At 47.4% G+C, this 12,030-nt stretch overlaps 1 protein-coding gene across 1 annotated transcript in view; it reads right to left on the bottom strand.

Moving 5' to 3' along the window:
* The window catches only part of NR3C1 (nuclear receptor subfamily 3 group C member 1), a 65,096-nt gene extending 53,290 nt beyond the window's left edge, over nucleotides 1-11,806 (bottom strand). Inside the window, exons 1-2 of the mRNA XM_027643271.1 lie at nucleotides 11,472-11,806; nucleotides 8,329-9,517 (exon numbers count right to left, since the gene is read on the bottom strand). Coding sequence (XP_027499072.1) covers nucleotides 8,329-9,503 — 1,175 coding nt within the window. The 5' untranslated portion in view covers nucleotides 9,504-9,517; nucleotides 11,472-11,806. The remainder of the gene's footprint in view (nucleotides 1-8,328; nucleotides 9,518-11,471) is intronic.
* Nucleotides 11,807-12,030: the final 224 nt, after the last annotated feature.

The raw sequence follows: 12,030 nt of genomic DNA, 5'->3' as shown, positions 1-12,030 counted from the left end.
CACAGCCTCCTCAAGTCCAATGGCACCCTCTGTTCCCATTCTCCACCCCAAACACCCCAGAGAGTCTCCTGTTCTCCTGATGATGCTCCATCATGAGGCCATCGGCACTCACACCATCGGACGTGCTGGCAGTGTGGTCCTGGCACAGCTCCCCGTTGGCACGGAGTAGTACCAGACCCTATTACCACATCCCTACACACAATCACACCAGGCAAGCAGGTTCTCCAGGCCGTGACAGCAAAAATAAACCACATGAGCTGCTCTTTTCTGTCACTGATTCCAGGTTTGGCTCAGAGCAGAGCAGCCCGCAGCAGAGTGGACCTGCTGGAGCTTGGCAACAAAAATCACACAGGACCCCAAAACTTCACAAGGGTGCTCTCAAAGCAGGTGGTGATGGCAGGTGAAGCCATGGAGATACCATGCAGAGTTTGGAGAGCTCCTGAGGGGTTGAAGTCCAAAGCAAGGTCAGGTTCGCACACGCCCTGAGCAGCTGTGTCCTTCCCAGATGGAAAAGAGGAGAGCCACCAAAGTCTTCTCTCGTCATACCCAATTCACACAGCTGGAAAGGAGCCGTGTAATGGCTAGAGGATCCTCATCCAAGACCAAAACCTCATTTTCTAAAAATTTCACAGAATTTCTAACCACAGACATCCCATTTTCACACTCCTTTCACCAGTGACATGCAGGCAAGCTACTGCCCACTTGTGAACAAAGAGGTCATCCCTGTTCCAACCCCTCTTCTCCATGAGTACAGCCAGGAGAAGCAGGTATTCAAATATTCAGAGACAGCAATACACACATTAAACTCCCCAAATCACCCTCGCCCCCAAGTTTCTAATAAGAAAAGACCAAAGTGCCCGATGCAGCCAGACCACAACAGATCTTTTGGATAAGGACAACAACAAGACCTTTCCCAGCTTTCCTTTGATCCTGAGATCAAAGTATCAGATCTCAGATCCTCCAAAAAAACCCAAACAAAACAAAAAAGAAAACCAAGCCACTCTTATTATTTGCTTACTTGAACCAACTAAGTACCTCACTGATACTCCATTATTTGCTCTTCCCTGACACCACAGCACATTTCTGAGTTTCCCAGGCAGTATTTTGAGACAAACTACTCATTTGTGCCCTCATTTCTCTTTTAAACTCACATCCTGAGCAGTACTTTCTAACTTTAAACTTAGCTACACAAATAAAAGCAACCAGAAATAAGAAGTATCTGAATGAAGCAACACAAGAGTAAATGGTGCCCTGCTGCTCCCAAGTTTCACATTAAATCTTCTGTGACTGTGGTACAGAAATTTGATGATCTCCAGCTGTTTTCTGACACACAGTAACTGTACAAACATATTACAAATAGTATGAAGAATGTATTACTGTATAATCCAATATGAAACTCAGTTTCTTTACTAAATTACAGTAGCAGTGAACTGAATTCAAGAAAGATGTGATCATTATTTTAGAAATCATTCCCCAGCAGTTTTGCCTTTGCAATCTCAAAAAAAAAAAAAAAAAAAAAATTGATGAAAAAGTGGAAGTTGTGTATGATATTGCATCTCCACAACAAAATATCAGTAGTTTGCTGGATATCAATTTTCAAAGTGCCTCAAGATTGTCATTTTCTAGGACGATTCAGTATGGACCGAGAGCTCTGTAGGTACAGCTGGAATACAGATGTTTCATGGTGACCAACTGACACAAGACCATATTAAGAGGGCAGTTGGTTGGTACAGAAATGTTCTCCACACAAGAGGTCGATATGACTTCTGAAGAGCACAATTTCCTCCAGAAATCCACACAATTGTGGTGATTATTGATTTAAGGCACCGGTATTATAAAACTCTACGTGATATCCTGGGTAAGTAACATCGTGTCCTGGAATCCAAACTCGTGTCTCACACACGAGCAACAAGCAAACCTGACATCATCTCCATTCCAAAACCCAACTCCAGGTGCTTGCCAGCATTACCTCTCCCGAAGGAAGAGCTTGGGAAGCTGCAGCTGCATGTCCCTGCTCCTGCCAAACGCACCTCTGGCACACGTGAGGCAGCCGGGTGATACACCTGGCAAGACAGGCCACAGGCAGCAGAAGGAAAATCTTTTGTCATGGTATATATAATTCTATTTCAAGCAGTACAGGGCATGGCTTGAGCAGAAGGAGACACTGCTTCAGCCAGGGATGGAATTCCAGCAGAAAACGTCACAGTAGAGGTTGGTTAGCGTGAGCTGAGTCAGGTCAGAATGCAGGAGGGACAGGTAGAACATCACACCTTTGGAGTGAAGGTGAGGTAAGAAGGTAAATCTCTAGGAGAGACACAGTAATTGTGCTAAATTGTCTTCCCAACTCAATATGACACTTCTGGAGGTACAATTACTCGCCCCTCCAGTAACTACTAAGGTGCTGGGCTGGTTACACACGGGACAACCCACACGTCCGCGTTCTCCTGGCCAAAGGCACCAAGAGCTGCACATCCAGAGTCTCCCAGTTTCCTTTTAATTAAGTCTGTGATACCCAAACTCCTCCAACACATGGATGGAGCATACTCTGTGCAGATCACCCTCTGCTGACATCCTTTTGCAGGTGGACCAGCAATGCCACAGCCACAATTTGTCTCACCCTCACAACTGGGCAAAGAAACTGTAGATTCTGCGTTTCATTTTTTTCCCACAGATACCCAAATGAGCTGCTCCTGAGTCGGTGCCAAGACAATGAGCTGAAATTACTTTTTTTGCATGTGTCATCTATTCCAGCTGTACTGGTTCACTCCTGTCCCAGGGGGATGAGGCCATCCACTGACAGCATCTGACCAGTATTTCCAGAACCCAGCACTGAGAACAGGATTAACTCCTGGTCTGCGAGTGCCTTGGCTATTTAAGCAAAGGCTGTATTATAAATGGGTATCAATGGATATCACACTACAGTGAATCAGCTAGAAAACCACTGGGATGAGAACAATAATCTGTACATGCCACAGTGCCACACACTAATACTTCAGTAAATAAGATTAAAGTTTGTGTATACTGGAGGCTGTGGGAGACAAAGGCTGGAAAACTAAAGGCAGCTTAACCCAAGCTCCCTGAGCCTGGTGCACAGCATTCAGCACACTGAAATATTCTTCCCAGAAATTACATTGCTGCACACACGTTCATTCTGTGTTTCTACGAACAGTTCCAAGTTGATCACTTTTGGAAGGCATTTCCAAGTTCATTTTTGTACGACAGAGGTGACACGCTTGCAGTTATTTTAACAGCATAAACCCAAGACATTTGTAACTACGGCTCTACAAAGCTCTCCCATTGCTCTTAACTTGGATTGAAAACAGGATTTATTGGAATGTTGTTTACCTCAAGACTAACGCCTTTAGAACTGTCTGAGGAACACATATGTTATGCTAGACCAGTATATTAGGGTGGGACAGGTGGGACAGACCAGTATATTAGGGTGGGACAGCGGCCCAGGCAGCATTCACCTACCCCAAAAATGAATAGAGTTGTGTCTCCAATACTTCACAAGCAAGAGTTTGGGGAGAAGAGTTAGTACCCCACTGAGTAGCAGCTATAAAAGGGGATCCACGAAGACAGAAGGACTTGGGAACCTTTTACATCATAAAAATAATTCCACTTTGCAGTTACTTATACATGTAGAAGAGGCACAGCTTGTTCATTTCCAAAATGAGCAACAACAATCAAAGGGAAATTTGCTTCTCAAGGACAAATTGCTCTCACAGTGTAAAAATCATACAGGTAAATATACCAATAAAGTAATCATGGTAAATATATGTAGGAGTTGTGTAACACCTATATTTCACATTTCTGAGAAGATTCGTGAGTACAGTTCGTTCAACTACAGCTCTGCCTTCACTGGCAGCAGGAGAGTACAAGAGGTTCAACCATGAAGATAGATTAAAAAAACTGAATGGACAACAACAAAAATCAGCTTATTTTATAAGCTAGAACTTAGTTTCAAATAGAGGTCATTATAAAGGGAAATAAATTAGCACCATTTAACAGTTTGGGTTCGACTACTCAGCAATCAGCTCAATGAGAGGATCAGCCAAAACTGGGAAAAGCAGGTTACATCTTACACGACCTCTCATTTACCTGGCTACCTTCTCACAGCACCATAGAACACATTCTGCAGGACATTCCTGATTCACCCCTTTCTGCCAAAACAACTGGACTTTTTGCCATGCATTTCCAGACTCAAACCCCAAGTACAGTATTACATTAAGCTGACAAATCACAACACAGACTGCTGGAACCCCGAGCACTCCAAATAACATGTCTGGGTTTCATATCAAAATAGAATTATTAAAAAAGACCCGATTCCGGATGTCCCATACATTATATACTGCTGAGTCAGGCAGCACTTAAAGCACTGCATCCAGCCCTGCCAAGCCACCAGCCTTGGCCACCAGCCGAGTGAAACAAAGCGGGAAGACAAACGGACAACTGACCTTTACCACTGCTGGTAAACAATCCCTTTTTTCCCCTTCCTTCTGGTACAACACCTGAGCCCAAGAAGAATCCCAGTTCAGGAGTGAGGACAGAAAGGTAACTTCTGGAAGCAAGGTTTTGGACCGTGACCAACCAGCAAAACTTCTCACCCTTCCAGACTCTCCTCCTCTTTAACGGCTTCTCTCAGCTCTTGCCCTTTCTTAAACTTCCTTAATGATCCTTATCCCCCACAAGCTTAAGTACTAGGAATGATTTCAACTGTAATAAGAGAAGCCATAACACTGCCAGTGGGGCCCAGTTTCTGTGAATTCTGGCTGTAGACTCAGAGCAAGAACACAGAGCAAACTCTGCATCGCTGGGCCGGTTCCCCGTGTCCTTCACTGTCTCCGCAACAAGCCACATCTCCAGGAAACCAGAGGAATAGGAGCTGAGCAATGGATTTAATGTATATACCACGCAAGAGCCCTATGAGTGTGTGTTGCTAAAAAACCATTTCCTTAAAACTGAAGAATTTTACCTGCAATAAATCACAAATAACATCCCATTGGAGACAGCAAACCCTCCAGTTCTTCAGTGAAGCATTCACCAAATGCTTTCAGTGCGATTTACTCCTCTCCCAGCTGCTGTCTCACGGTCATCAAAGAAAATCTAAGGCAAACTCCCTTCATTAGCCTACTTCTTTCCTCCCTTCTGTTCTATCCACCTTTTCTGTTCTCAGTGCTTGGAAACCCCAAAGTGAGCCCAGACGAAGCCCTCCTGCCAGCCAGTCTCCCTGCTGCTCAAGATCTGGGGTTTGAGGAACTGCACCTCAGTGTTTTACCATCAGAATTTGCACATCAGCACAAGCACTGGCTGACAATTCCACAGACAGCAATTTATTGATCATTGCCAATTCATTCCCATTAATCAAATTCCTGAAGTTTGCATTCTGCTTGTTAACTTTAGAATCCCTCCTGCTGCTCTCTAAAATTGATTAGTTTTCTCAGGCCTGATTATCGCTTGTCTCATTAAAGCCAGCATGCTGTGCTATCCTTAGAAGCAAAACCACTCAAAAATGGCATAACATCAATTCCAGTTTGAGTGGATATAAAGAGACATTCCAGGCTTCCCATTAAACAGGCAGATTAAATACAACCTGAACACCAGGACTGAACCGCAGCTTTTCTTCCCATATGTTCAGTCTATAATTATTAGGTTATTAATAGCCAAATAATTCTCCCAACACCAAGAAATATTTCCTATTGGAACCTAAGCATCTCAAAATCCTGGCCTCCACCTCTCACAATTAGTACCTAAAAAAAACAGACCACGGGAACCTGGCAAGAGAGTCCTTCCTTTGTTTCTAAAACAAATGCCAATTTTGTTAAGTCTTCTGCAAGAAAAACAAGCAAACCCACAAAACATCACCTTAAACTAACCCAGTTTAGACCAAATATTTCTGACAAGGTTCAGGAAGAAAGAGAAATCCTGCATCAAACCCAGGGTTCATTAGTATCCCAAACATTGTAAAAAGAAAATTGAATTGCCTGAATGTTATGGAATAAAAATAATAAAGCAAACCCAAACAATGCTGTTTTTAGAACTGGACGTCACAGTTTTAGTGTATAAAAATCCTCGGGAAGGAAGAACAGCTTCCATAAAGCTGAGAATAATGAATTTTTATGCAAAACTCAACTAGAAGCCACCTCAAAATTCTTTACACATTCCATAAGGAAAAAAAAAATCCATTATCTTACAGCAAAAAGGAAGCAATAAAATATAAGACGACCTTGCAGGAAGCAAGAACGTCAACACTTGAGGCCCAGCGTGGATAACACCGGGCAGTGGTGGAGGCAGCTGGTGCCGGTGCTGCCGGGACATTCCCAGGACGTTCCCCGGGCTGTCCCGGGAGCTCCTCCAGACTCTGCCGGCCCTCCCCACACTCCTGCCCATCGCCGCCTGCCCCCGCCAACACAAACACCCTCCCAAAATTGCTCCACAAAGCACTGATAACATCTCCCGCCGCTGGCCCTTTCCCTGCAGGATCAGCCCACGTTAGCAGCCTGAGTGGGATCTTCATCCCTCCAGGATCAGACATACAGGACAGAATACTGGTGTTTAAAATTCCCCAAAGCCGGACAAACATCTCTGAGTGTGCTGGGTTCTGCCCACACAGCTCTGCAAAACACAACCAATGCAGCAACTCCCAGAATTATTCCCAAAACTGACGCTTCCATTATCTCCAGGGAATCTGCTTAGTTAAACAGTCCCTGAAATCCTCCTCCCCAGTGCAGAAATACTTCTTACTTTGATACAGAGTTTATGATTGTCATTAAAGATACAGCAAGAGCAGGGGAAAAAAATCCACCAAAAAAATCCCCATGAAACAAACTAAACACAGAATTGCACTGATTATACAGAAGGTGAGCAGAAAGGATTTCTAATCTCTCAAAATAAATAATAAGGCATGTTCAATATTCATATATCAAGGTGGAATCTATCCACTAATTTGGATTTTCTTTTCTGGATCCCTTACATTATAAATTGCTTTAAACACTTCAAAGAAAAAAAAGCACATACCGATGACAAAAATCAGAATCTATGAAAGAAATTGAGAACGAAAGCAAGCTCAAAGTTGTCCTCCTGAAACAAAGGGGAAATCCTCACCCACCTCATTCCAACCATGGGAAAAGGGAGCAAATATCATGCAGGGAGAGCCCTGGGACTGGCAGGGAACACCCTGGGGATCAATTGCCAGCAGGGCAATAAAACCCAGAAAGTTAAACCAGATACTTCATTAAAAGCCTACAAATACTGGATTTATGTATAGGGACTTGTAGAGCCATTTTCTAACAGACTCCAAAGCAAAACCCTCTGCCTCCATGGAGGCCAAACACTGCTCTTTCAAGTAGTTGTTCAAACACAGGACAGCTGAGGAAAACATACAAGTGGGTATTCATACTGAAAACTTAAAACTAGGAGTTCACACGAAATCCTAACGAAAACTTGCAACTGGGTACCCATACTGAAAACATACAACTGGCTGTTCCCACTGGAATCAGAACAGAGACGGGTACAGCTGCCCACTGAGCTGCCACAGCCATGCTCACTCCTCAAGGAGCGTCCGACTGGCATATCTGCACCTCTGGATTACTTGAAGAAAACACAACTACCAAGGCACTTGCCACAGGTACTACTAATCAGGTCCCCTAATCCAACCTGCTCCCAAATCCCTCTCCCAGCAGCCCTTCTACCATTCTACTCAAGAGTTTAAATCTGATTACAAATACTCTTATCTCTTTAAACGCAGTTATTGAACAAGCTGCTGAGTATTTCCCACTCGGAATCTTCTTGTCCATGTAAGGTAAATGTGATACTGAGCACGACGAAAACCCGAGTTCAGCTTAAATGTAATTCTAGAAATTTACCCGGCAACCAAGTTATTTTTGTGCATAACATTTAAGTAACACTAGGAAGGAAAAAAAGCCCACAGTGATTGATCCTCTAACCCTTGGGAACGAAGCAGCTTTTGTATACACTTAAATACTTCCTTCCATACTGTCTGCATATGGATCCTGCTACCACGTACTCAATTTTCCCTTTAGGCAGTATCCTGGAAGTTTTATTTGTATTTATTTACTTTTTAAAGCATGCCAGCTCCCCCTTCTCTCTTTATCCCTTTAATACCAATAGTTGAGTAGTTGGTTAAAGCTACTGTTGTACTGTGGCAATAAATAAATACTCCCCAGAGAAGTCTGATCAGCCACATGTACCAAATAAAAAAGGAAAAACAGGAAAAAAAGGAAAAAACCCAAACAACAAACCAGTATGCACAGAGCTGTGCTAAACACACTTGTAGCATTTTAATAAATAGCAACAAAAACTAATTACCTTGAATAGCCATTAGAGAAAGCAGGTCTGCCAGAAAGGTTGAGCGTTCCCAGAGGAGCCAACGCGTCGTCCCCCGATCCCTGGCACCTATTCCAATTTTCTGACCCGGCAGGAAGAGATGGAATGATATTAAAAATTGGTTTTTGATCCTGCTGCTGAGAGAGCGATGCAGTATTTAAATCATAGTGGTACATCTGTCCCCCAGAGGTGCTGACACCGTGGATGGAGATGGCTGAGACTTTCGTACCCAGCAGGTTTGACCCGGAGAAGTTGGCCTGGCAGTAAAGTGGGCCCATGTTTTCCTGCTTGATGCCAGGAGTACAGAGTTCAATGAAGTCTTCCTTTTCTGTTTTCACTTGAGGCATTGGCATTTTGGAACTGGGTAAAAGGTCACCATGGTCATTAATTTTAGGTTTAGTGTCAGATAAAATGGGAGGCTTGCAGTCTTCGCCGAGATTTCCTTCCAGGAGAAAGGCATCATCTGCAGATATGGGGGACAGCAAACCACCATCATCGAGCAACGGGTCCAGCCGCCACGGGCTCCCGTTGGTCTCCTTGCCAGGCGATACCGGCGGCAATTCTAAATCCTGGAGAATATCCAGGGTGCTTTGGTCTTCAGAGAACAACTTCAAGTTGCCACCATTTGAGCCAACCTGGCTCTGGACTGCAGTTCCCGACTCTAAAGGGACGTTGCGGCCGGCCATGCCCGGGAAATCCGGCTCGAGCGGCACCTCAGAAGACGCGGATCCCTTCGCGTCCTCGGCCAGGCTCGAGGACTTGTTCAAGCTTGCAATACTTTCCTCCAAGAGCCTGAAGTCCGTTTCTCCAGAAGAGATGCCAATTTGGCCCTGGTGCGAAAATCCAAGGTCGTTTCCCATCACTTTTGTGTCTGTTTCACCCATGTACAGTCCCATCGAGAGCGACACTGCCTTGGAAAGGTCTGGCTGAGGCACATTGTTTCCTAATCCTTTCGAAAAGTCAGGCAAAGCAGGTTGCTGACTGGAATCTGACTGAGAAGACGCAGGGAGAGGAGATGTAGACACAGGGGCTTGGACAGTAGCTCCACCCCTGAAGGGTGGATGGAAGTCCATCACGATCCCTCCTTTGGTACTGATGAGAGCATTTTTCCTTGTTTCGTCTTGATCCGACGGGTTAAGCAATTCTTTGGAATCCATTACTTTACCATTAACTATAAAAAGATCAGAAGCAGTCAAAGTTAGCACAGCAAGGACACATTAATAACAGCTTAAAAATAAAAACTCTAAATCTTTCGCCTGGCGAGCCTGGTTCAGCTGCTCTGAGAAGGAAGGCAGGGCAGACTACGCTATGAGCTGACACGTGCCACGTCCCTCAAACACAGTGCTTGTTTTCAGGGGTTTTAAATTTTTTTTTTCCTGTCTTGTCAGGAGGAAGTACATATTTTAAAGTTTTGCTAAATCTGCACACAACTCAAAATCAGCCTACAGCACATGACACCTCTCTGCACGCACTCTCCAGCTCTGTCACCCATCCCTGCATGAAGGAAGTGTAAGGATTGTTAAAGGACCTGGTTCACAAATTTTGCAAGGTAAATTTCCCTGGTATTTAATTACACCTTGAGCATGGGAGAAGTGCATTTATCACCTTTCCCAGTCAGCTCCCTCACTGCCTGCAGGTCCCTCACTCACAGCAGTACAGAGCCTCCGGAGCCAGCCAGACACAACCTCCGTGCTTTATTAATCTCCAGAAGTCACACAAACCCCTCACCACAAAACAGCCTTTGCCACCTTCGCACGAGTTCATTTTAAAATGCGACACGCTAATCTTGCAAAAAAACCGTGCGCAGTTCTTTAAATACATCTCCAATTTATAAATAAAAGTTAGTTCAAAATAAAGCAGGATTTTTCGTTAGCGTTCAACACTTTGCCCGCTCACGGCTACTCTCCAACAAACACACCGAAAACAAATCTCCCAAGTTTCGTCTGTTTGTATTTACTACATTTTCTTCCAGCAGAGAGCATAAATATTTGGAGAACCACTGTAAATTCCTCGGCAAACTTCCTATACAGTTTGTGTACGGCCTCACACTCAGCGCTCAGCCCGCAGAGGGGCAATGCCCCAGTTCCAGCCCGGCCACGGCTGCACCCCCTGAGCGCAGCGACCCAACTCACGAGTTTGCAGTCGTCTTAATCATAAACCCGCGGCTCTGCCGCCCATTTTCCCCCAGCCCCCGACACCGCTGCTATTTCTGCGTGCTAGAGTTAAGGCTCGATCAACAAAAAGGCCCCACGTGTAAAATTTTAAGGTGACCCCGGCGAGCTCTGGTTTGGGGAAATCGTCCCGAGCGGGGGAGGCTCAACGCCAAAACCCTTCGTGGGCCTTCGGCAGCACCGCGGGCGGCCCTGCCGTGTGCCGGGGTGAGGGTCCGGGGTGTGTCGTGCCCCGGTTCCAGGGGCGATGGGTCTCCTGGTCGTGTCCAGGGAGCCGCTCTCCTGCCAGCCGGGACACCAACGGGAACGGGGCACTCCCAAACTGCTCGGCTGTTTAAGGTGGACGCCGCAACAGCGACTCGAAAAACATAACTATCTACCTTCAGCTTCGCCTATTTATTTTTTTCTTTTTCTTTTTTTTTTTTAACATGAAGGGGAGGAAAAATATAGTTATTCCATCTGACAATTCCCCCAATGTCAAAAAAATCCCCAAGGCAGTGAACCATCCAGCGCAGGAAACGTGTCAAAAACCAGCTGCGAGAGTCTGCCCAAAGGAGGAAAACGCTGCAAACACTTAAAACCACCGGATTGCAATAAAATCGCCTTTACAAAGTACAGTTTTCAGAGAAATGTGTCGGGACCTGTTGAGCCGTCTCCTGGCACACCCACTTCTGCAAAACCAGCCCAGCCCGGGGCTCGGCTCCCGCTCCCCCTCCGCGCCCCCCGCTCCCCACGGACACACGACGGGGCCAAGGGCCGGGGGTCCCCGCTCCCCGCCGCCGGCCCCTGCTCCCGTCCCGCCCCGGGATCCTCCCGGGGGGCGGCTCGGCTCGGCTCGCCCCCGCCCCGGGCATTCCTGCGGGGGCGTCGCCACCGCCCCCCCCCTCCTCGCCTCCTCCCGGGAAGTTCCCGAGGGGGAAACGCAGCCCCCCGCGGGACCCTCACCGCCCTTACCTCGTCCGGGGGAGGGCGCTGGGGCTCCTTCAGCCGCCCACGGCCATCGCACCGGCGGCGGGGGGCGGCAGCCGGCTGGGGGGGGGAGTCAACAGCTGCCCCTCCGGGGGCCACGGCGGCGATAGCACCGCTCCCCCCGCTGCTGCTCCTGCCGCTGCTCCTCCCGCCGGCCTCAGACCCTGACCCGACCCCGCCCGCCACCACGGCGCCCCCTCCGTTAATTAGCGCTAATTGCCTCCGCGGACCTCGTCCCCCCCGCGCTCCCCGCCCCGTCCCTCCGCGGGCAGCGCCGCACTCGGCGGTTCTGCCCCCGCCACAAAATGGAGGACGGCGGCGGCCGCCTCCTCCTCTTCCCCTCCTCCCTCCCTCCTTCCCTCCCTCCCTCCGCCTCCCCGACGTGCAGAGGGAGTGGAGACAGCCGGCTGCTAGAGGGGCGGCCACCGCCGCACGGCGGGGCTCGGCCGGGCTTAGCTCAGCCCGGCTGGGCTCGACTCGGCTCGGCTCAGCAGGGCTCGGCTCTGCCCGCCGCCGCCGCGCCTCGCTCGGCTCCGCGGGGCAG

This window comes from Corapipo altera, unplaced genomic scaffold (genome assembly GCF_003945725.1).
Source record: "Corapipo altera isolate COAL_440 unplaced genomic scaffold, ASM394572v1 75, whole genome shotgun sequence".
Lineage (NCBI taxonomy): Eukaryota > Metazoa > Chordata > Aves > Passeriformes > Pipridae > Corapipo > Corapipo altera.
Note: the sequence above shows the minus strand (reverse complement) of the source record. Positions and strands in the feature narration are given on the sequence as shown.